This window comes from Amyelois transitella, chromosome 26 (assembly GCF_032362555.1).
Source record: "Amyelois transitella isolate CPQ chromosome 26, ilAmyTran1.1, whole genome shotgun sequence".
Taxonomy (NCBI): domain Eukaryota; kingdom Metazoa; phylum Arthropoda; class Insecta; order Lepidoptera; family Pyralidae; genus Amyelois; species Amyelois transitella.
In genome coordinates, this window is record NC_083529.1 from 4,192,327 (window position 1) to 4,219,284 (window position 26,958).

At 32.8% G+C, this 26,958-nt stretch overlaps 1 protein-coding gene across 1 annotated transcript in view; it reads right to left on the reverse strand.

The window, feature by feature from the left end:
• LOC106131982 (zwei Ig domain protein zig-8) overlaps positions 1 to 26,958 on the reverse strand; it is a 105,989-nt gene that overhangs the window by 24,250 nt on the left and 54,781 nt on the right. Inside the window, exon 2 of the mRNA XM_013331262.2 lies at positions 3,975 to 4,155. Within this exon, the coding sequence (XP_013186716.2) occupies positions 3,975 to 4,077 (103 nt within the window). The 5' untranslated portion in view covers positions 4,078 to 4,155. The remainder of the gene's footprint in view (positions 1 to 3,974; positions 4,156 to 26,958) is intronic.

A 26,958-nucleotide genomic window follows, 5' to 3' on the forward strand; every position in this document is an offset into this window, starting at 1 on the left:
ATGCTGAGAATATAATGGTGATGGGAGCACTAAATCTTCAGTTGATCAGTCTTTCGTTAATGTTGGCGACTGACAAAGTTACACAGTACTCGCAATTAAGGCTTAGCACCAAGTTAGCGGTTAGTACGTGACACGAACTATCTTCGGATTTGTATTTAATAGTATACGTGCTGTGTATTATATGCCGTGTTCGGAGTTAATTGCGAACCGTCAATGGATGATCAATTCGAGTTTAAATAAAATGATCGTATTGCAATTATGATTATTGCGATCTTAATTTGTTGATAATGCTTATGCGTTCTAATATTATATGTGTAGATAATGAGTTATGCTCATCATCTTGATATTAGAAGTAAAATATAAGCAAATACGAGTATACTTGTATATATGAGGATAAAAATAGAATATTGGTGAGAGAAGTAATAAACACACTTACTTAATACTATCCAATTAGGAACGTTCTGGCAAAAGATTAAGTCAAGAGTAATCGAATCTATTTTAGTGTATGAAAAAAAAATGTATTGAATATGGGGAGTGATAAAGAAATATGGCAAGGTGGAAAAATGTAGCGGAAAATAAGTTAAGTACAAACTTAAAAACGGAGTTACATACTCAAACATTCACACATCCAACTGAGAACTACCTTTTTTTGAAGGCGGTAACATATTTAATAGTTTCATAAAAATAACACATAAAAATAACAAATATTATGTCTCTATAAATAATAAAATAGTTTCAATGTCGTTGTAATCACCTTTTTATAAGTAATTTGAGTTTTAATTTTGCTCTTGACAATAGTTTAATTTTAAAAAAAATAATTAAAAAAATAGTTTTTTTTACTAACTGTCAATTAGTTTCAACTTACAATTTACATTTTAAACCCCAACAGGCACGTCAATACGCAGTAGGTACTAAAGCTAAACAAGTTAAGTCAACAATTTAACAATATTTCTGATGAACAAATTAAAACAATGTATAATTAATGGCGCGGCTGTATTTTGAACGGACAGAGAACATTTTTGATTAATTATTGTGGTCCCTATTAATTATCTAAATAAATATGGGCCTGATTTAGAAGAAAAACTGTAATATCTTTTTAGTCTTTAGTTTTTGTCCATAAATTTGTTAGCGTTTAATATAGTTTCATGGAAATCACTTTATGACTCTTACAAAAAAAAAACAGGTTCAATACGGGTTTTGCTTTGTAATAAGTATACATACTAAGTATACCGAGCCAATAAATTCGGTCACGTTTAACTAAATAAATTCAGAGAAAGTGACAGGATAACCTGTTACTGCAAATATATGTATAGGTATATATTTTCTTTATATTTAAATACATATTTTATTGGTTAGAACACAGCTTGGCTTAGCATAAATCATCTAGTTTTATTAACGTTAGCTAATATAAATTATAAACCCCAGTATGATAAGTCTCGTATAAAAAAAAATTACCCGACCTATCATCCCTAGACAGAATGGGGCAGAAAAATTAAGAGAGCCGACCTTACGTGACGTGGCATATGGCAAAGAAGAAAAAGAATATAATAATTTATTAGAATCCGCCCTCGGCTCCGCCTGAGTATATCTTAAAATCCTGTTAACTTCAGAAATGAAATGAAATGAAATATTCTTTATTTACTTGAAACATGGTACAAATGGGTGTTAGAAATATATGTGATCTTACATGTTCCGCCAGAAGTATGGCATGTAAATATTGTTTATAATAATTGCGTTACTTTCAAAATTAATAATTTAAAAATTAGTAATTATACAATTTAAAATTTAAAATTAAAATAATCATTAATGGAATAAAAACAATTAAAAATTAAAAAAAGGTAAAAGTCAGTTCCCATGGGCATTTCAGGAACCCACTCTTGTTAACCTCACTCCCCAAAGAACAAACATGTCAATTTCAGCTTACTACGCCCAGTAGTTTCAAGACAGTCAGTAACGAAATAGGTTTTTTTAATATTGATTATCTTTGAGAATTATTGTGTTTTCTGATATATTAAACGTGATATTAATAACATCCAGAGATGCGACAGCTTCGTGGTAGATGCTTTGCGAATATTAAAAGTTAACGTTTGTCTATAAGCGGATTTAATAAAGGTGTGTTCAAATGGAAGAAAAAAACTTAACTTCAAATTGAAATTTGAACTTGTTCAATTACAGTCACTGCTTATAATTATAACATTAATTTGCTTATAGTTAAACTGTGAATTTCCAACTTAAATAAGGTAATGACTATTAGCCATCTGAACATCAAATAACGTGATTAAGAACTAAAGGCATTTCTGTATAGCCCATTTTATTTACGTACAAATCTTAATACATCTTTTTATTGAAAATTACATTATTTCAGTACTGAACTATAGTAAGAAATATCACTTAGAAAAAGCTCATCTTTTGCTATGGTTAAACCCGAGCCTTATCGGATCAAGCACATGCTTCCTTAATTAGACATGTGTATAAGCTTTGAGAATTAATCCGACGCATTTAATAAACGTGTAAAGTTGACTTTCAATGATGAGGATAATACAAAACAAGTCATCCTATACTTATTTGTAATTACTTCGAATGCAAATAACCACAAAAATATGTTGATTTTCTGATTAAAGTGTTCTTTGTATACATACATACAAAAAATCATACCTTTTCCCTAAAAAGTAGGTAGAAACTTCTTCTTTAGCTGCATCCACAAAAAACCTCTTCATGCAAGTTTAAAAAAATAATCTTTAGGTCACGGTAAAAAAATGAGATGAATTTTGATCGCGTCAAGAGTGACAATAACTTAACCTTGTCTTACATATCATATGTTATGACATAATCAAGGTAAGAATAATATAATATGACATAAACAAAAAAGAAGAAGGTAATCAATCATCACGCCTCTTTGGAACAGCGTAACATGATCCTTTGCTTTCACACAAAACACCTTTATGTATCGAATTGATAGATCTTCCAAGCCTTGATCATGTCAATCCAGTCTTTGTTACTGCTGTGATGTTATTAGATAATGTTATTATATATAACTAGAGGCCGCCCGCGACTTCGTCCGCATGGAAACCCTATCAATCCTGCGGGAACTCTGGGATAAAAAGTAGCCTATGTGTTATTCTGGGTCTTCAGCTACCTACATACCAAATTTCATGGTAATCGGTTCAGTAGTTTTTGCGTGAAAGAGTAACAAACATCCATACAAACTTTCGCCTTTATAATAGTAGTAGGATGTTATGTTTTACTTCATATTAAAAAAGTTGAGAATAAAATTCTTTTCCGTCTCAGTACTCTAAACCAATCAGCTTGTGTGGAAACAATAATGAATGTAGATGAAGAAAAAGAAGTATGTAGGGAACAAGACAAGTAGATAAATGTGTGTTCGTCTGCCCCTCCAGAAAATAGACTTAAATAACTGCGGATATTTAACCATGATACAATATGGTTTTGGTTGCCCTGCAAGATTTTGTAGGTCAGACTTGCTAGGTTGCATTATAAAAATACCTGATTGAGCCACTGTAAGATCGTAGTTTTAGGCGGACATATATCTCCTTTTCAAATAATGAGGACGCGACCGCAAATGCAATTGTTTATAAAGCTTAACATTAAACACATACCATAACTCTATAAACCCACAGTGATGAATGACTAGAAGCCCTATTTGAAATAGTTATAAGGACATCCAAAACATAATAAATCTAGTAATGCACTTAAACAAACAAAAATCATCTTACATTCAAATTCATTTTCTAGTGTATGGTCTACAAAGGTTATCTTAACTAAAGCACTTAGTTCACATATTGTGAAAGTATCATAGATGGCGCTAAAGATATATGCAGGGATCGTTGCAAATGGGAATATGTACTTGCTGCCAACTGTATTGGAGAGAAGATAGAACCATCAGTCTCGAAAAGACTAAAAGGCCACATTCAGTATCATGTAGTCTCTAAAGTCGATGAAGCCGTATCACTTACCATGACTCTCATTGAAGAACCCAAGCACCATAATAACGATGACCAAAAGCCCAATCTTGAGCCGGTAGCTGACTGACATGGTCTGCTTCTCCAGCCACATCATGACTCAGCGCTGCCTCATCCATTCGTTGTGTTGTATGTCTGCCCGCGGCGACTGGTCACATTTTCTGAGGTTCATCGTCTGTGACAAACAGAAATAAATATTAGGTATGGAAATTTATTGCAGTAAAAAATATAAATACATGTTATATAGGACCTACAACTTTGATCGAAGATGTGTTTATGTAGGGATTTATATAAAGAGTATATTTTCTTCAGTGCATACTTCTCATATAGGTACTTATATTTGTTGTATGTTATCAGTCACACATTTGGTACAACAGATATACCTAAGAAAGCTTCCAGATTATGTAAATGTTGGGGCTTATTTATTTTAACAGATCGCCTTGAAGAAAATCTGCAGAATACGTTTTAGTAGTATTTTTCAAAAAACGACACAATAAGAATAAATAAATGACGAGTTAAACGAAAACTAAAGCTGATAAAATTGACGCGATTTTCGAAAATCTACAGAATATGTTTCAGTATTATTTTTCACACTCAACTAAAATAAATAATTACTGGCGAGATAAAAGAAAAATTAAATGAAGCTGATAAATATTGACAAGATGTCAGTGCGCGGAATTCAAACAGATTGTGTCCATTCAATCCCATACTGTGACTGCATTGGGAAATAAATTCAAACATTGCTGGAAATGTTCTGTTCATTTGCCCGCTTGGATGCATCGAAATGCCAATATTACGATGAAAGTTTGGTTTAATATAGTATTACAAAGTATATGAAAAATGGTTTGAATTTCAGGGCGTTGACCTAAATAGAAAGTTGATATGATTTGACATTTGAGAACTTTTGTAATGAATAATTCAACCGCAAAATTATAAAGAAATATGTGAAGCATATCAATTGAGCAATAATATGAACGAATGAATAGTATAATATCGCACTGCAAATGATACATAACAAGTTATTTTTCCAAACATAATATTCAAAAGGAATTAACATTTTTCAATCTCTTTCAAGCAGCAGATATGCAGATATTCAAATAAGACATAAGAGTTCTACATTTAAAAGAGAACTCATGAATAATATGATTTACCAGTAGAATTAGCTTTATTTTAAGATCTTGATTATGTCTAATTCACTCAAACGATCACAAACTCTGACGCTCCTAAATTTTACGACGCAACTACTCACAACACTTATCCTCGTAAATTTTCAGTCTCTTTCAAAACCGAGTCACAACAAAGAATCCTCGGAAGACATTAAAACTTGCGCTTTGCTGTTCCAAAGATGTTTTAATGGCAGAGTTCTTTGGAACCGGTGAACTTGTTAATTGAGAAGTTTTCTTGTGGGTGAACAAGCACCCTAAAAATTTAGGGTTGCTTATAACTTTCTTGTTTGTTTCTAAAAACGTGGGCGTTTAGCTGACGGTCGATTATTTTCTTAATAAATGGGGCTAATGGTCTGAATAAAACTAAAATTGATGATTTTTCGAAATTCGGTTTTTTATGTTTACATGCTGTTGTCTGTCAGACTGTCATTTGGTGTCAGCATAGATAAAATGTGTCAATGTCGGCACTGTCGCAGCACAAACCGTGTTTTTTTTAACTTTTTTCTAGTACATACATTTTATTAATAATTTTGATAATAATATTAGCGAATTTAATTATAATAAACTTTCATGTTTCGAGCCATGGGTATAAAATTTTTAATTGTTTTGCAATAATGACTGACCCTGCAACTAACGGGCGTAAATTAAACTTTCAAATTTCGACGTCATGTCGGGTTTTAGAATAGAAAATAGCAATAAATGTTAAGTGAAGAACAAATTTGAGCTTATCTACTTTTTCTTCATAAAATTATGTGTATAGTAAAATAGTAAAACCACGTTACAGTTTCCATTATTTTATTCGTAAGTATTTCATGTATTGTGTAAAGTATTTGTAAAAGTCAAATATCTACCTATTTTAATAATGGTATATGTTATTCTCATAATGGTAAATGGTGGTATATGATGTTTATGCGATGCTTCGCTAATGCAGGAAATTCTTAAAATCGAATTTACGTAATTCTTTATATTATCACGTATCTTTTGACCTTATTCTATATTTAAAGTATTTTTTATTCATTCCTTTTTTTAATATATTTTAAAATTATAGGCACAATGATTCCCAATCTTTTAATAGTAAGGTCGCTTTGCTCAAATTAGAAACGATGAAAGAAAATAAAAGCAAAAAAGAACAAGAACTGTTCGACGTGAAATAAAACGGAAACTAAAGGAAGAGCTTCAGAAAAAAGGGAAACAGGAAATGTAGCGAGATCAAACATTTTGCAAAAAACTAGGGAAAAATAATATGGAATTCTTCCTTAAGGTACCAGCTAAACAATGTAGCAGATGAAGATAAAGTTTTGCTTCTTATGGAGGTCTGCTTTCCACATACATATACTCATATCACGTCTTTATTCCTTACGGTATAAGTCTAAGACAAAAGTCCACGTTAATCCGAATGATGAAGTGATATTCAGAGATAGTAAAATATTAGGTAGTACAGGGTTCCAAGGTTCAATAATTTCAAAAGGCAGTCTTAATGCGAAAAGCATTATCTCACAGTCTACTTTTTATGTATAAAATCATAATTCGAATTTTAATTAATTTACCACAACCCAGAAACGAAGGGTAATATGATCCGGTCTTATAAATAAGAATAACCTATTTTCGGGAATGAAATACACAGATATAAGAAAAGAGGAGATTATGATACCTATACGAGAATTCTTATCAGAGAGAGATATTTCGTTGTACTCTGTATTATTAAATAAGATTTTTTTCTTAATTGCCTATAAAATTACTTAATTATTATTTATAAAATTAGTATTTTCGTAAGTACTGCATATACTGGCATCAGTTTATATATTTGCTACTTAACGTACACTGAGTGAGATAAAAATACTAAAAAAAGGACACATATTTTTATGTTACATCTTTGTCCCGCACAGGGTAGACAGAACCAATAACCTCTAAAATCTAGGCTACGTTCAGTGGTATAAACATATAACAGTACCTGGATATGAAATGACATTATGATTTCAAAAACCACATATAATCTGTCGTTTAATTATATAAGCTTTAGCAAGTCCATTTGTAAGTTCATATTTTCTTTTTTCTATAATCTCATCCTGTATTGGACTAATGGATTTTACCCAACGTTGCCTAATGAGGGTCATTATGGATATGTCATGCAAACCATCCCTTCTAAGAGTTTAATTTGCGGGATAAGCGAAATTCAAAGCTTATGGATTAATGTCTGTGGGTGAAGGCAAAGCGTCAAATTTGGGTAAGGAGTAAATCCGATGTTTTGCACGAGGTTTTTTTTTTAATAGAATATAAATAGGTATATGTGAAAAAAAGTACACTGATGACTGACTGAGTTAGCGTCGAAGTGGGTTTGAGACTTGTTTTTGAAATACTTAATGATTAAAATTTTTTTATTGAATACTTATAATAAATTAGTAATTAAATTATTGTAACTGTGATTTAAAAACAAATTGGTTAACGCATTTAAGTTAAGTTTAATTAGGTACATAACTTTATTATTATTATAGTGTATTATCTTATAGTTACTTAAATATAGAAGTTAGATATATTGTAAAGAAATAAATAAAGAAATAATTAAATAACAAAAAACATTCAAGATCCAAACCAGACAGAAAGAGTTTGTTTCTCATCATGCCCTGGCCGGGATCCGAAACCGGGACTTACATTGTCACGAACAAGCAAGGCGGTAAGTCACTTAACATTTCATGAACAACGTTCATCAATATAATAAAATTTGTAAAGTATCTATCGTACAAAATTTCTTGAATCCTTTGTGTTTCATGTTAAAAGTTTCGGTTTTCGTCCCTAGAAAAGACCGGTAGGAAATTCAATTACTTTAAACTGTTTTGTAAAGGGGAACGAACAAATTGCATTCCGTTTTTAGTCTTCATTCTGATCAGTATTCAGTGCAATCTTTGTTTTAGACACTAAAGACGGTTGGAAGAATGCCGTTGGGAAATAATTGTGAGAGGTTATGAAATTTTTCGATGATGTATCATCGTTTGAATTTTTTGAGACGCATTTGAATCTTATGATTTCAGATGATTTTATACAAACATGCATATGATCACGTCTATATATATAGCGAAAACAGTCTCGAAAAAACTGATAGGCCACATTCAGCTGTGTGGCTTAGTAATAGAACAGAGATTCAAATAGTGACAGTTGCTAGCCCATCGTCTAAAAGAAGATCCCAGGTTTATAAGCCTTTATAGTCGCCTTTTACGACTTTCATGGAAAAGAGGTGGTGTGGTCCTATTCTTTTTTATGGGTGCCGAGAACCACACGGCATTTTAAATAAATTTTTAAATAAAATAAAATAAAAATAAAAAATAAATTTATTGATAGTTTCTTAAACTACTTACGCTAAAGTACATGGTTAATGTAAACAGCGCCAAATCCGCATGCTCCACAAATCAGCAACCCGCGATTGAGCTAGGAACTAACCTGTGATTACAATTCACGTGAGGCGTCATGAGGGGCCTACGGAAGTGGCTTATTAAAGAAACAATTGAAAAGAATACAGATATGTTTGATTCAGTAATTCCCAAACTAGAAATTTTCTGTATTTTGGGAATTTGTAGAAATTAGTCTGTTGACACCATATTTTGTATTTTAGAAAATAAGAATAAAAATCTTATTTCTACATAAATATATGCTCTCTACCGTCATTAAAAGGAAAATAAAAGAAAAAGAAAATGTCACAAGTGCCCATTTACAACTCAATATATTCGCATGCATGTATTGTATATGTATATTTATTTATATTTATTTTTGAAGTTTATTTTGAAATAGCTCATAAGTTAGATAAGGTCTTCTGTTTTGGTATAATCTAGTGTTAATAACCATTGTTTAATTTTCTCTTTAATTATTCTTTTAGAATTGGGATATATATTTAATATCTTATTAACTTTATTATATATGCAGCATCCAAACACTTTAAAGTGCCGAGATGCAAAAACTGTTCTGTGGATGGGGGTAGCGCACACGAGATCCGATCTGCGTCTCCGCTCATATATAGTCGGGTCATATGGCAATTGTGTGTGTTTCCTTTGAAGGGTCATCATAATATAGATCTGTCTTACTGTTAGCACTGATGTATCGGCATAAAGTTTTGTAGAGGGATACCGATAAGGTTTTCTTGTCATAACCTTAAGAACGGCTCTTTGAGCTCTTTCCAACGGCATAATCGTGGTCTTGGCTGCACCACCCCATGCTGTAATACAGTATGCTAATAAGGACTTACAAAGTGCATTATAAACTAGCTTTAGTGTATCCAGGTCTGCGCATTTATTTAGGTTTTTAAAAATGTATATGAGTTTTCTTATTTTTGGGACTAAAGCTTTAATATGCTGTTTCCATGTTAAGAAATTATCGATTTGAACCCCCAAATACCTAACAGTACACGATCTAGTTAAAGGCAGACAGGTACAGTTTGAGAAATTATCCCCACAAGTATGCGCTTTGATACTGTATTCGTTTTCTGGAGGCAAAGTGGACGAGTTTATCGCAAAGGTTATATAATTTGTTTTGGTTGAATTTAGGGTTAGTAAGTTTGAGTCTAGCCAAGATATGATCTGGGATAATGATTTTTCAGCACGCTCAAAAGCTGTCGGCCAATTTGGAGCTTTAACGATCATAGCAGTGTCGTCTGCGTAAACGAAAATCTGGCAATGAGGGATGTGAAGCTTACATAGATCATTTATGTATATGAGAAACAAGGTTGGGCCAAGAATAGATCCCTGCGGGACACCAAATACAAGTTTTCGCTCATCACCCACCACCCCATCTATCTTTACACATTGAGTGCGATTTTGTAGGTAGTCCTCGAAAATTGAGAGGGGAAGACCGCGAATACCAATGCTTTCTAATTTTGTTACAAGCAAGGGAATCGAAACGGTGTCAAAGGCTTTGGATAGATCCAAGAACATACCAATACATCGGTGTTTATCATCCAATGCCTCAACAATCGTTTCGAGTAATGAATTGACTGCATCTTCTGTACTAATACCCCTCCTAAAACCAAACTGATTTTTTGCTAAAATATTTTTTGACTCCAAATAGTTTATCAGCCTATTGTTTAAAATCCTTTCTAAAATTTTAGAGAGAGCAGTTAGAACCGATATGGGTCTATAATTGGACACATCATCTTTATTTCCAGACTTATAGATTGGATGCACTAAAGCTTTCTTAAAAGCATCAGGAAATTTGCCAGTAGATATCGCTAATTGACAAATGTGGGTAAGCAAGGGAACAAAAACTAGTTTCGATGTCTGCAAAATACGTGCAGATATACCATCCCAGCCAATAGCGCAGTCACTGCGGAGACTTGTTATTATCGCATCTATTTCGTGTTCATCGACATCATAGAAAACCATTGAGCTTGGCTCAGGATGAGACTTCACCGTTGGGCTGTTGGGGGGCTGTCGGTTTTGTATAGCACACGCCAAGGATTTACCAACGTCCACAAAAAACTCATTGACCAGATTTACCGATGTTTTTTGATTAGGATGCAGATTTAAAAGGGATTTTGCATCGGATATCGAAGGTTTTACATTAGCTATTGTCTTTATAACACTCCAGGTAGATTTTGAATTATTTTTAGCATTATTTAATAATTGTTTATGATATGTGCGTTTAATATTTTGAAGAAGCTTGTTTATAAAATTCCTATATCGTGTGTATGTTGTTTTGAGTATAAGATTATTTTAAACATATAGGAATAATACATTGACTTTACCAAATAAAAAAATATAAGTAAAAGTATAAAACATATGCCGTGCCGTGTGGTTTCCAGCACTTTAGAATAGGACCACTTCTTCTTTTTCCCATGGATGTCATTACAGTTTAAATCTCAATACAATCATTAAGCCGTACAGCTGAACGTCTACATTAAGTCTTTGCAAGACTGTTGGCTCTGTCTACCCCGTAAGGCATAAAGACGTGATTATTTTTATGTATAAAACATAAAGTAATACTCATATCATAGTAAATGTGATGATCGGTATCACTCAAAAAAGAATTTACAGCATCATTTTTGATATTGGAATGTGTAATATGTGCTCCTAATAAATAAAAAAAAATATACAATGGAAATTATTTTTCGCTTTCTAAAATTCTGACAAACGAATAATGAGTCAGATTCTGGTTTTGTACATAATATATATTTTTTAAGCATTTTCCGCTCCAATTGCTCTCATGTTAACTCGAGCTCGACCCTTTACATCAACAGCTTAAAGTAAAAAATATGGAAATTATAGAAATACCTACTCTTCCGCTATTTATTCATCCTAATTTTACTGCAATGGAGTTGACTACTGGGCAAGCAATAATGTCTTAAAAACCCAACAATTTGCGATTTAATTTTTTTTTTTGTATCCAACAAAAATGTTTTAACAAATCTTGTTGCAGCATATGAAGTCTGATTTAAATGTTACAACGTTGTTTGTAACGTTAGTTCACATAACAAACATTGTATTCGAAAGACTCCTTATTTTATACTATGATTCGAATTAACTGTTTGTTCCTACAATATTCTGTACAAACACCGTACATTTTTCTTTCTTATAAAAATGCGTGACCTTGATTCTAATGACTGGCGTGAGTTGGAAAATTACATATAAATGTGTGCCACAATCTTCCAAGACGTTTCTTCCCTTCGAGTAATGATTGTGAGAAAAAGAAAATATACCCGGCCAGGGACGGCATTATGCAGAACTTACCCATTTTCTTTATATCAAACGTATGATGCAAATGTGATATGGAATAAGAAAAGGATCGGGCAAGTGTAAGTCGTAGAATTCAGATGTTTTCGTAAATAATGCGATATTTATTTTCTAGACGTGATATAAGTGTGGTTATAAAAGATTCTTGCTAAACAGCTTTGACCTTGTCATTTTTTTTCCGTATATTGCTCCTTTTTTCCGATTCGATGTATAAAAGATGTAATTTACATAATGTTTATGAAGAAAATTCAGCTAGTTACTAAGTCATACAGGTGTACGTCTCCTCAAGAGAGTTGGCTCTGTCTACAAGGAAAGGGTTAAAGACGTGACTATAATGAATTAAAAGAAAATACAAGTAAAAGTGGATCACCAATTGTCCATTTATTTTTAAACATTAATTGATTCGATTTTGATTGAAGATTTAAAAATGTCATCTAAAAAGATATGATTTTAAAGCAACGATTGGATTTAAAAGAAAAAGATGCTGATTTTTCAAAGGACAAAATATAAAAAATAATATGGAGCTAACTGTTTTGCCTTGTAACCTATAGTTATATAAAATGCCTTTGAGCTAAAAACTTCATGGTTGGTCACAACAAATGAGTATTACTAACGTGATGCAAAAAGAGAAATGTCACGGACTCTCCAGAGCTACAGACAAAAGTTTCTCTGAACCCCGCACAAAGTAAACTTGAAACGATTTGTTATTCTCACTTTCATAGCGCAGTTTTAATTGCCAGTCTTACTGTGTTGCAGGAATTAATAAGAAGTGTTTGTAATTCGATTTTCTTCTTGGTGTTTTTGTTATATATATTATAAGTTTTGTAGTTTGACAATGTCTTGATACTAATTAATTGATCGAGGAATTTTTACAGTTTCTCTCATATCATGTAAGTAAATATTTTGTTGTTAATTTAATTATATTGAGTACTACATTAAAAATATTAAATAGAACAGTACAAAGGAGAGCTTACTCCTTAATAGAATCTTTCAGTCAACCTGAAATTTAGATGATAACAAAGAAAATTTTCAAAATATCAAGTCTCAATTTATGTAATACTTTTTCGTCATTTATTCATAAGGTCACGTTCACGTTCCCAAAGGAAGAAGTGAACATTGCCATTTGTTACATTAAATTTGACGGCCTCTGTGGCGCAGCGGTATTACGCTTGTCTGTGATACCGGAGGTCCCGGGTACGAATCCCGGCCAGGGCATGATGAGAAAAGAACTTTTTCTGATTGGCCTGGGTCTTGGATTTTTCGTTGAGTTAGTGTCTCGTAACACAAGTCTCGGACTCACTTCGAGGCTAACTCAATCTGTGTAATTTGTCCCGTATATATTTATTTATTTATTATTTATTTAACCAGAACGTAGAGAACGTTCATTTTGCTAGCAATAAAAATAAATTGGTTGTAATCATCTTTTTTAAAAGAAAACTTTTAGTTTTAGTTATTTCTGATTAATTGTATAGTTCAAAATTATAGATAAAAATAAAGATTTAAGTTTCAGGTACATGGTATCACTATTATATCTCGTGATCAATCTGATACAAAACTAAATCAGGGCTATAAAGAAAACAGATTTAGATCACATCAATTGATCTCTTCTGGCCGTATCCAGGGAAGTAATTTATTTCCACTTAGAGCGTCGTTTGTTTTATCCAATACAATATTCATGAACAATGCGTTATAGTACGAATTCTTGGTAACAGTGAATAAGTTAGCAAGCTTTTATTGTATTGTAACTTTTGTTTGTACTTAAATATTCGTGAGATTCAGCAAGTTGAGAATACTAATTGCATTTAATAAATGAAAGTTTCTAAGAATCAGGACTTAGTGTTAGCAATCAGAAGTATTATGTAAAATATTTTAACTTGACAGAAAATACTTATTATTCTTTACTTCATGTGCGTAAATGAGAGAATATATTGTCTAAGTTAATTTGAATTAAATACTTTATGTTATGGAGATTAGTATGGTGTTTTTTTGAATTGTCCCTTTTACGGAAATCGATTGGAGGAGTAGATAGATAAAAAAATGAAAATAATGTGAAAAAAATTATAGTAATTGCATAATTTACACAAACTTTTAGTTTTACAGTACTTTTACCAATTTATTAACTTTTAAGAATTTCTTAAAAGCTATGTAAGAAAATTGATACGCTATAGCTGTCTTTATAATGTATCCGCTTTAACTGGTCTGAAATTTCTTGGCAAATATATTTGACTCAGCATGACTTTGCCAAGATTTCGACACTGATATTCGTCTTGAAGCTTTACTTAGGTTTAAACGTTAGTGATCGCGCAATGAGGGGATTTACTGAGATTTGAAAACTGATGCGACAGAGTATCATGATTGAAAAGAAATCTTACCGCGATGGAGTTGGTCGCAGGGTTCCATCGTATGTATAAGTTGTTTTTATTGTTGACTGATTTATGGTTTTTATTGAGAGCAAGTGGTTTATTTGAATGAATACAGAAAATGGTTATTACAAAGCAATTAAATCGTTTGTGGATATTGTATGATTATAATTAAACATTTCATATATCTTTTTGATAAATTATTAAGCTTAAATTTTGCCTCGATATTTGGCGAAGTTTAGTTAGTTTTACTTTTTGGCGGTTATTGACTTGAAATTTTGTATTCATTATGTATTTATTACCACATATTTATAATGTTTTAGATCATCTACTTAACAATCCACTACCACAACTTTTTGTTTTTAATAAAATAAGGGGAAAAAATGAATTTAATCAAACACCAACGAGGTTGTTACTGAAACGAATAATTTGAAATCGTGTACACTCTACACGAGTGTGGCCAAATCTCCTCATTTTTCGACATCCAATCTTTTATGGGATAACAGAATTTAATCAACGGTATAAGCCAGGGTTCGCTTTGTTTATAAATTCTTTTAGAGTTCCGCTTAAGAGATGGGAACATAGAAATCGTTATTGAAGGGAACAATCAGGCGCGTATTAACCAGATGCATTCGCTTATTGAACATTTAGGCTGTTTGTTCTGATATTTTAATAGCTATTTCTTCTTTTCTCTACAAGACTGTTGACTCTGTCTACCCCGCAGGGGATATAGACGTGAATATAAGTATGTATGTATGTTCGTATTTCTTCTATGACAAAAATAGTGAAATTAAAAATGTTATTTTACAGTGATTCCATAATAAGTGTCCACATAAAATTACGCCAACAGCTGCATCAAACTATGCCCTTGTGGAAACGGATAAGATGCAAACTAATTTGCTTAGTATCATAACAAAAATTTATCTCTTTGGACTTAATACTTAACAGGTATGTCAAAGATCAAACAAAGGTGAGAGAAAAATATCATTTTTTTTTTTCAAAATTCAAATTTTTGATTCATTATTATGGAACACTTCATATCACTTAATTATTATCATATTTTTTGGTTTCGCAACATTGGTTGACGTCAAATAAATCACTTAAAACTTATCGACAAGTATACCTTAAAGATGAGATTGAATGTAGAAATCTTTAGGTGAGGCTTTATTTAACAAATGTTAAAAAGCTTTATAAATACGAATTTATACTAAGTGTGCCAAACAAATACACTACACAGTCATTCTACACATGAGATATTATGTTTTACTTTATGGTTATATAACCAGATTTAAAAAAACGAAACCTACAAAATTGCCTTCAGTTATTACTCGCCTTTACGAGGGACTGTAAGCCGTTTTTACTGAATTTATTCATGATGAAACCCGACAAAGCCCTCGGAAAATATTTTTTTTTGGTCCTGATGGACACGGGATAAGGGGAGTAAACTTCAGATACCGATATTTACACCGATTCGATGTATCGATACATTATTCATAACTGTTTTATGCAACAGTATCGGAACTCTTATAAATATTGCATCTGTTTTAAAAGAAGGTAGAAAAGGTAAGGTTGGGGCCATAAATAAGTCACTTGCTGGACTAAAATCTGTTCAATATTAAAAAGCTGTGAAAAGTTTTAAAGTAAGTGGACCTCGGGCCCTGAGGTATAAAAGCTGAGGGTGGGAAAAGGAACAAGAAATAATATTGGATATATAATAGTATATTTATTACATATACAAATAAATAAATGCAATTAAGCAATACAGCTGAACGTGGTTTTTTAATCTTTTCAAGAAGCTCTGTGTATTTCGCAAGAAAATAGACGTGACTATATAGTCACTATATAGTTTATATATGTATGTATATGTGTGTTCGTATAAATACATTACGGTACTCAGAAATTATGATCAACTAGAAGAAAAACATTATAGCCCTAATATATCACATTTTGAATGAAATAAACATATTTTTGTTTGTAGAATATTATAGATTATTCTTTACTTCATCGCATTATGCAATCTACCAGACAACCACATATTATATATACATTGCGTGACAGAGTATTTTGTGCAGGGTAGTATATACATACAAACATAAAATCACGCCTCTTTCCCGGAGGGGTAGGCAGAGACTACCTCTTTCCACTTGCCACGATCTCTGCATACTTCCTTCGCTTCATCCACATTCATAACTCTCTTCATGCAAGCTCGGCGGTTTCGGGTACTTTTGACCTGACCCTTTACCAGGACGTCCTTAATTTGATCAAGATACGTTGGTCTAGGTCTTCCAACTCCGACCTTTTCCTTTCCTTTTTAAGTATATACATAAATATATTTTTGGAAGCAAACTTACATAAAAATAAAATAAATATGTAGATGTACATAAAAGAAGTATTGAGTAATCGTGACAATAAGAACGATGTACTTCCTGCCTACCTCTATAGCAAAGAGGTGTGGTTGTGTATGTAAACAAACAGTTGTATGATATTCATGAGAAGTTTGAAGATAATTATGATATTGTTAATCGAATCTTCGCGAAAGGTAGTCAAGTAGTTGGTGAAAATGCAATTAGTAAGTTTGAATATGGGTTGAATAGTATACCTTTAGAATTGATCACGTAGGCTTATGGAAGCATTTCCTTCCACGTACATATGTTTACATTGGGAACATGATATTATTTTCAATGAAATTTAGAACTACATATACATACATACATATGGTCACGCCTATATCCCTTACGGGGCAGACAGAGCCAACAGTTCAGCTATTTGGCTTAATGATAGAATTGATATTCAAATAGTGACAGGTTGCTAACCCATCGCCTAAAAAATAATCCCAAGTTTGTAAGCCTATCCCTTAGTCGCCTTTTACGACATCCATGAATAAGAGATGGAGTAGTCCTATTATTTTTTGTATTGGTGCCGGGAACCACACGGCACAAATTTAGAACTCATAACACAAAATACAGTGTGAGTACATTGAAATTAAAAATAATTGATTTATTATTATGGGATGTTTCAAATATCACTAAATGATTGTAATATCTTTTGGTTTCACAACATTGGTTGAAGGCGAATAAATTACCTATAAGCATCTAAGTTTACTACCGTGTCCGAGCTTTCCGTTAGTGATTTTTGACATGCACGGTAATCGAGGGAGAGGCTCGAACATAACCTCTAACTACAATAAACCAACATAGATTGAGAATATAATTGATTTATTCCCAAAATGTAAAATACAAGGTATCACTTTTTGACGTCAACATAAGTCTAATTATATCTACTACAGCTTCCAAAGCGCATAAGTAGAAGCGGCAGATCAAACTAAGGCAAGAAACTTAGATTATTTACTAAATGATCTAAGAATAAGAAAGATAATAAAATAGAGGTGATTTATCCATTTCCTCGCATTTCATTGGAATTGTAACATAAAAGAGCGTGCGACAAGAAACTCTTTCACTCCATAATTTTTATGTTAGTCCCGTTAAAATTTTCTTTCATACTCTCGCCACTTGGAGCCTTCATAATGGCTCTTTGACGCACATTTTATGCGATGTTCTAAAGAGTGGTGAAAAAGTGTTAATTCATGAATAAAATAATCGTGAAGGCGACATTTTCATTAACTTTTTGGGTCTTTTTTCTCAGTGTCACCTTTCGTTTGTACGTGATGGATTTTAAGGTATTATTTTACATATTAAAGATTGAATTTATTATATTACTTCTTTTGGTTCATTTCAAGCAAATCGTGATTAAGAAACCAAAAAACTTATTGTTGAAGCCGTTATTTTTGTGTTTGTTAGCAAAAAGACACAAATTGAACGGGGTTTAACGATTTTCAAACAAAGGCTTTACAAACTTTTTAAGTTTTTAAAGCCGCTTGGTCCCTGAGGGGTAGGCAGAGAATATTTCTTTTAGCTAGCAACGACATCTGCTTGCTACTTTACACACACACACACTTTCATCAATTTAAGAATAAGGATGAAGCAAAAGAGATATGCAAAGATTATGTCAAGTAGAAGGATGTAATCTGTAATCAGGGGAAAAGGCGTGTTGAATATTGCTTTTAGTCGTGGCGACTAACCTGTTTATGAGTAAACAGGCCGCTTCCTTTTAACCGAATTAGGTGCTTCTTATTAGATCTACTACGATGCAGGTCTTTGCATGACACAAGAGGTTAATTTTTTTATTTAAGTTTATTGCATAAAATCTTAAGATGGTTGATGAAAAGGTAAACTAATTGCTGTCAGGTCATCTTGGCGATTTAGCCAGAGTTTTGTTAATGGTGTCTTGGAATAGTTTGGTTCTGTTGAAACTGTTCTTATCCTGAAGCTTCGTATGTTTGAAATGGAAGCTTGATAAAAGCTTTACATACATATCTACATACATTTTGTGCCTTACGGGGTAGACAGAGCTAAGTCTCTTAAAGTAAACTACAAAATGTTTAAGTACTTAGTTACTAGACCCAGACATTTTTTCTATATTGACTTTGAACGTCCCATCACATTGAACGACATCGAACCCAGATTATATATGAATCTTGGTATACCACCTAGGTCACAGCGGCCTATCTCATTAGACTTCACACTTCACAAAAAATTAAAAGTCTAAAAATAAGTGACAATAAACTCTTTCGACCATTAAAAAGAGATGTGTAGTATGTGTCGCTTTATGTTGATTAAATTATGCTATAGAAATCGAAAGAAAGGTTTCATTCCCAACTGACGAGCGTATTCGAATCTTTTTTCTTTTATTCCCCTGACAAAAAGCCTAACCGACACTATTGTTGCAAAAAATACCAAAACCAGACTATTTAGCATAACCATCTCTTATTTATTCATATTTGGAAACACTCCAAATGGGTCACAGCTTTTTATTTACGGCCAAATATATTCAGTCTCGTGAATTTTAACAATACGTGGAAAGTATTAAAATGCGAACTTACGAGTGTTTTGGCAAATACTTGGGACTTTACGAAGAGTGAGATTGGATGAGTGGGAAAATTATTTATTGCGTTGCAAAGTACATAAAATTTATTAAAAAATGTTCTAAATCGGCTTTCAATGGTTCTATTGGGGTAAGGATAATGTTGAATTATAAGTTTTATGGAATTGAGATTCAAATAGTTACAGATTGCTATTCCGCCGACTATAAGAAGTATCCTAAGATAACAAGGTGCCTTTGTCGTCTTTTACAACATCCATGGGAAAAAAATGAAGTGGTTCTTTTTTAAAATTCCGGAAACTACACAGATACAATACATACATATAACCACATCTATATCCCTTGCCGGGGAGACAGAACCAACAGTCTTGTAAAAACTGATAGGCTACGTTCAGGTGTTTGGCTTTAAGATAGAATTGAGATTCAAATAGTGACAGGTTGCTAGCCCATCGCCTAAAAGAGAGTCCCAAGTTTGTAAGCCTATCTCTTAGTCCCCTTTTACGACATCCATGGGAAAGAGATGGAGTGGTCCTATTCTTTTTTGTATTGGTGCCGGGTACCACGGGGCAGAGATACAACATATATAAAATCTTAACGAGTAGACCAACATGATTGTTATGCAAAGAATCTTTTAGGATCTATTTTTGCACGCCTCTCAGAAACCCTTTGAACTCTCGTACACATAAAAATTCCAAGTATGTCGTAAGAAGTTTTGCTCTCAATAAAAAGTATACAGAAGTTTATCTAGTTTATTTTTGTATTATTTTTTCATTTGGAAAGGGAAGGCTTTAAGCCTTAGACGTAGGTAATAAGTCAAAAAAATAAAATTAAGGCTAGAGGTCAGTTGCAGACTTCTCAAAACAAACAAAGCTACATTAAAATGATTTAATATGTATGGATTATATAAGTATGGATCAATCGTGCCGAATAGTAAGATGAAGACTTTGTCTACCTCTCACCAAAAGAAGTTTGGCTATATGACATGCAATACATAGATGTAAATATAGATTGATGTATTTATTGTAATATTTTGGTACAAACTGCATGCTATTTTTACATATTTTTTCAAGAAGTTAAAAAAAAAAACAACCAGAATACAAAATACACATAATGTAAGAGAAACAATGTTTCGAATAAACACATATTTTAATTTAATTCGGAAAAGGATCCTATTCTGTTAATTCGTTATTTTAACTTTCGGCAAAATATTATTATTTCCTTAGCTATTTTATTATGGGTCAAAGTAAGCGACAAATCACGGCTACATGTCCACATTGATCAGATAATAACGGGTAACATCGAGAGAGATTATAAATTAACTTTGTGAATAGAAGACATTAACTGAGTCAGTGATATCTATATTATTGCAAACTAACATGTTTTTGTCTACAAAGTTTCCACTAATTATTCCTATTTTGCAAACAAGAATTAATTGCGGGCGTTTCTCTCCAACGCCTAAGCTTAAAACCAGGGATCCACATAAAACAACGATCACGCAAAAAAGGAGAGCTGTTTCATTTTTTATACAATACATACATATAATAACGTTTACATCCCCCGCGGGGCAGACAGAGCAAACAGTCTTAAAAGGACTAATAGGCCACTTTCAGTTTGGCTTAATGATAGAATTGAGATTCTAAGAGTGAAAGGTTGATAGCCTGTCGCCTAAAAGAGGAATCCCAAGTTTAGAAGCCTATCCTATAGTCGCCTTTTACGACATTCAGGGGAAAGAGATGGATGGAGTAGTCCTATTTTTTTCTATTGGTGCCGGATTTTTTTTAGATACCTAATAGGTGAAAATATTGAGTGTGTATTCTTAGCCATCATACATATAACATTGTATTGTAATTATTATAATTTGTCCTTTATAAAGTCATTAATTGTATAATGATTATAAACACCTCAATTTATACGGTATTTGCCAAAATACAGAACAGCACAAAAACTAAAATTTTTAAATATAAATACTAACATATATGTACCTTAAAAACAAAATATATTCAATTCAATTTGATAATTTTTCATCATTGTTTAAAAAAAAAAATATATCTTATATAATATTCAGCTATTGGTTCACTATATATTCATGAACCAATCTTGTATACACCTCGCAGTGAAGAGCATCATAAACACCATTTAATTCCTCGTAAATTGGCACAAAGTCCAACTAAATAGGTTTATCAAAAGCTTACAAGGTTCTGAATACGCTATTCACAGGCAGCGACATAGATAAACAATGAAATAGAGAATTGATTTTAAAAATATTATACATTGACAGAAGGTCGTGTGAGAAAATATATATGGTGATAGGAACGTTGGAGTACCTTGATCAAATTGGGGACGTTTGGCAAAGGTCAGGTCAAGTGTACAAGAAACTTAAACTTGCATGGGCCAGCAACCTGTCATTATTTGAATCTCAATTCTTTCATCAAGCCAAATAGTGGTACGTGGCCTATCAGTCTTTTAAAGACTGCTCTGTCTACCCTGCAATGGATATAGACGTGACTTTATGTACGTATGTCTATTTCGTTTCATGTCATTCAATGGTCTAGTTGTCGCCCTCTTGGTATTTATATTCGATCTATATTCACTTCAGACAGGGGTCAATCTAAAGTAGGGTATTGACTATATTAAGTACGAGAATAATTTATTTGGAATTACCAAATGAATAAATGGTGATTTTCAGCATATAAAATACTCGATTTGTAACTTTATTAAATTTGTAGACTTATTTTACTCAATTCATATTGGAGTTTTTTAAACATTGACTTAATGAATATTAATGACTATCTATGAAATAATAATAAGAATCCCTGCGAGGGATATGGACGTGATTATACGTATGTATGTATCTATGGAATACAAGGGTATAGTTTCAACCATCATGGATGAGATTTTTATCATAGTATCGTAATTCTCAGGCCTATTTTTCAATACGTATATTAAGGGAGTTCAAAATTAGACAGTCACACTTTCTACATACCATCGTTTAATAATATATATGTCACATTATAGGCATGTTGTTAATAAATATATTTATGTTACGAGACTCGGTCTATTTATAAAACTACTAGCTGCAACTCGGGGCTTTATTTCTATGAGAATTTGGGAATAAAAGTTATTTTTATATTTCAGTTTATTTCCTAAACGTCTATCAAATTTCATAAAAATCTGTCCAGTAGATTTTGCGTAAAAGAGTAATGTTCACACTTCCACCCATAACTAGGGCTAGCAACCTGTCACAGCTGAATGTGGCCTATCGATATTTTAAGACTGCAGGCTCTGTCTACCCGGCTGGGGATACACAAGTGATTATATGAATGAATGAATCCACCCACAAACCCTTAGAAACTTTCACATTTATAATATTATATAATATTAGTAGAAAGGAAATATTATACAAAAACGTACCGTGTGGTTCCCAGCACTAATACAAAAAAGAATAGGACCAGTCCATCTCTTTCCCATGGATTTCGTAAAAGGCGACTAAGGGATAGGCTTACAAACTTGGGATTCTTTTTTAGGCGATGGGCTAGCAACCTGTCACTATTTGAATCTCAATTCTATCATTAAGCCAAATAGCTGAACGTGGCCATTCAGTCTTTTTAAGACTATTGGCTCTGTCTACCCCTCAAGGGTATATAGACGTGATTATATGTATGTATGTATGTATACAAAAACATACTGTTATAACCTCATAGTTTTTACTTTACGTAACGTCAGTTTCCTTGTGAAAATCTAATCTTAAAGCCTAAATCATTTATCCAGGATCGGTCTTGACATACATTACATTATGCAAACTAGCTACCCATATTACCCATGTCAAAATATCCTTGGAAATTGCAAGGGTGAAGTCTATTCATCAAATTCTGACAGTGGCGACATCTGACGACAGAAAAATTAAGCATCCAAATCGTTTTTGAGCAGTGTCTACATCAATCAACGTCTATGGTAATTTTTCAATGTCTGTTTGTAAAATTAAGTTTGAAATATGGCAGTGTGTTAATATATGTTAGGAATGTTTCTTGTATACATTCCTTATGGGGTAGACAGGGCCAACAGTTTCGAAAAGACTGAAAGGCCATGTTCAGCTGTATAGCTCTTTAGATGGATGTCGTAAAAGGTGACTCATGAAATGGGTACACTTATCTCGTGAAGCTTGCGAATTTTTTCCATCACAAAAACAATTCCATATTCCATAATTTTCTCAATTCCATAAATTTGCAACCCAGGTGTCCGTTCAGTATGTTCAGACTGCTGGCTCTGTATACCCCGTAGGGATAAAGACGCGTTACATAAAGGTATTATGATATGCTGTTGACGGTACTTAAAGTAGCTAATTTTAATTGCTAAATAATTTCATTCAGTTATGGAAATCGGATTTGATTTTCCGCAGCTCAAATCACTAAGAACACATTTTATTACAGATTTTGAACCTTCCCCCATTAAAAATTAATGCGAATATTGCTTGAATGTGAATATCGGATGTTATACATATGAATATGACACTTAAGTGCGTACATTTTAATAGAACCTGTTTGATCTCTTGTACACAGACGCTATAAATTTCAAGAGATTATTTTTTTCAGGAAAAGATGAAAAGAAAATGGGTTAAATGTATCTGTCTCGCTCTTTTTGAAACGTCTTGTTTGTAACTTGTTATACTCTTCCACAATTTCAATTTCGCCTTTTTGTATCGGGAACTTCTTGCGATTATTTAAATTATGAAGGTCGGCAATCATTAATCTGTGCGTATTTTAAGACAGCTGCTCAGCATAGTTGCTCTTTTTGTACCATTACTGTAGATTTTCAGACAGGAGATTTGTCGTTATTCAAGCCTTGTTCTGCCTTGGATCTTGCCTTGTAGTTTATGTTGCTTACATTTATTGTTTTGCAATATGTGGCCTTGGTATTGAGGAGTACAAGCATGCATTTAAACATTACTCGGCGATGTATCACGGTGAAATAATGACTACACAAATCAAAGTAGACAGAGGAAGTAAGTCAAACGCTTTAAGGCCCTAGAGATAATTTCTAAATTTATTTATTTATGTTGACAAAATGATATATAGGAGCATTAATACAGTTTTTGTAGCACAAAGGTATTATAGTGTTTACAAGAAAGTAGTGTGTATAGGTGTATAAAGAAGTACGTTATGCTCAAAAAAAAACCCCTCTTTTGTGAAGTGTATCAAATCATAATGAAACAATTCCTAACAGAATTACTTTATTGAAAGTTTCAGCTTCATAACATACCGCAACCGCTAACTAAAATGTGTGTACATTCTGCATTTAATTAATTATCGAAAACCAATACTTGTTTACTGTTTGTATGGTAAAGAACATTTCGTTTAGTTTGGATCGTAATTTACACATTCACATATTACGTTTTTATCATGTATCGGGGAGATAGAGCTTTAGTCAAAAAATTGAAGCCTATTTACCTGAAGACTTATTGAATGATGACTTATAGAAATAGTTGCTAACCTATTTGCCTTAAATAGAAATAGAATACAAGTTAACACTTAATGATGTCAATAAAGCTTATAATTATATCTATTTCCGCTTCCAAAGCTCAAGTGCGGAAGAAGCGCCGGTATTACATTTTCACCGGATGTTAATTAAAAAATTAGCCTTTTCACTTATAAAAATCACAATAGTTACCTTCTATTTTAAAGGATTATTTAAAAAAAGCTAGCTTACTACCTATTCTATTTTAGAAACAGTCACAAATAGTTCCTGGAAAATTTTTGATATGAAAAAATGGATTTTGGTTAGCTATCCATGTTTTGCTAAAAGCATCCTTTTAGTATTTAAAAGATTAAAAAAATGTGTTTTGTGCAAGAATTTTTTTTAAACTTTCAACAGCTATTTGTTATAACATTTAAATCCTGACCATGAAAATAGGTACTCTTTAACTCTTCGTTGAATGTACCCAGTTGCACCCCCTGCCAATATGTTTTTGTCCTTTTTTGTTATCGAAAGGGAAATCCTTTAAATGGTCTTCACCAGGGAGAGTGTGGGACTCCTGGTACCCAATGAGCCAGCTTCCCACTAAAACCCCGTGCGCTCTCATTGCCATTTGAAGGCATCATGGGTTCGCACGGCATTCCACCACGATATGCTTTCAACCCTGCGGACATTTATCTTTAGGCGATGGAATCTGAGGCCACATGGCCAGACAGAGTGATTCGAGAGGAAGCTTTATACGTATAAATACTACCGTGCAAAGTCGGGGTGGTTCGCTAGTTAAATAAAGAAATATACGATTTACAAAACCCAATTCTCGCTCGGTTTATGAAAAGAAACATGGCCAAATGAGGAAATCAAATATGTCTTTATTGAATTGGAAACGTTTATGAACAAATGGAATGACTGAATGGAATGAATTGAGTGGAATGGCGTCAAGGCTCGCGACGAAATTGAATTGACAAGTCTTTCATATCTTATTTCATTTGGTTTATCTTATTTATTTTTTTATCCTGTTCCTAGCTGTGTATTTTTTCCTATAGTTGAATTAAATGGTTTCAGTTAGTTCTTTCAATCCATATGATCACGTCTATATTCCTTGCGGTAGTGGAACTGATAGACCACGTTCAGATGACAGCCTTAATGATATTATATAATTGAGATTCAATAGCTGAACGTGACCTTTCTGTCTTTATGAGACTGTTGGCTCTGTCTATCCCGTAAGGGATAAAGACGTGATTATATGTATGTATGTGTGTTGAGATTAAAATAATGATAAGGACGAATCCCAAATTTATAAGTCGTATACCCTAGTCGCATTTTACGACATCTATGGGAAAGAGACACTGTGGTCCTATTCTTTTAATATGGGTGACGGAAACCACACGGCACTCCCAGTAAGGTATCTCTTAGATGTTACGCTAGGCGAATACAATCGATGTTGACATGTTTGTTAAGATATATATGTCCTATGTTAGAAATACCGTAACGTAGAAAGAAGCCCACTCCGGCATAACATATAATGAACAAATGTATGCATTCGTAGTTTTTCGCGAAAAATGACGATGAGAGCCGATCAAAAAAGAGAGAGATTAGTTATCTGTAAGTGCATGTTTCCTCACGACATTTTCCTTCACCTCAATCTATTCTATTAATATTATATATGCGAAAGTTTGTAAGGATGTGTATGTATTTATGACTCTTTCACGCACAATTTAGTACACAGATTATACCTTAGAATAACATATCATGGTACTTTTATTTCCAAAATTCCCAGTGAAGACTCCGGGCGTAACTAGTTTTAAATAAATCAATGTAAAAGAACTGATGAAACAAGTATCAATGAATGTTGTCCTATGATTGGATCATGTGGAAACCTATGAAACGCTGGATTAAGGCTGATAGATTACAAGGTACATGGACGATTGTGCATACATACATACATATGGTCACGTCTATATCCCTTGCGGGGTAGACAGAGCCAACAGGCTTGAAAAGACTAAATGGCCACGTTCAGCTATTTGGCTCAATGATAGAATTGAGATTCAAGTAGTGATAGGTTGCTTGACCATCGCCTAAAAAGAATCCCAAGTTTGTAAGCCTATCCCTTAGTCGCCTTTTACGACATCCATGGGAAAGAAATGGAGTGGTCCTATTCTTTTTTGTATTGGTGCCTGGACGATTGTGTTTTTGCCTTTAATTTTATTATTCACTAGCTGCGCTCTTAGGCCTTCCCGTGGGAATTTCGAGATAAAAGTACCTACCCTAAGTTATATTCTACTCATTTCATTAGAATCCCTCAAGTAGATATATAAGTAAAAGAGTAACAAACATA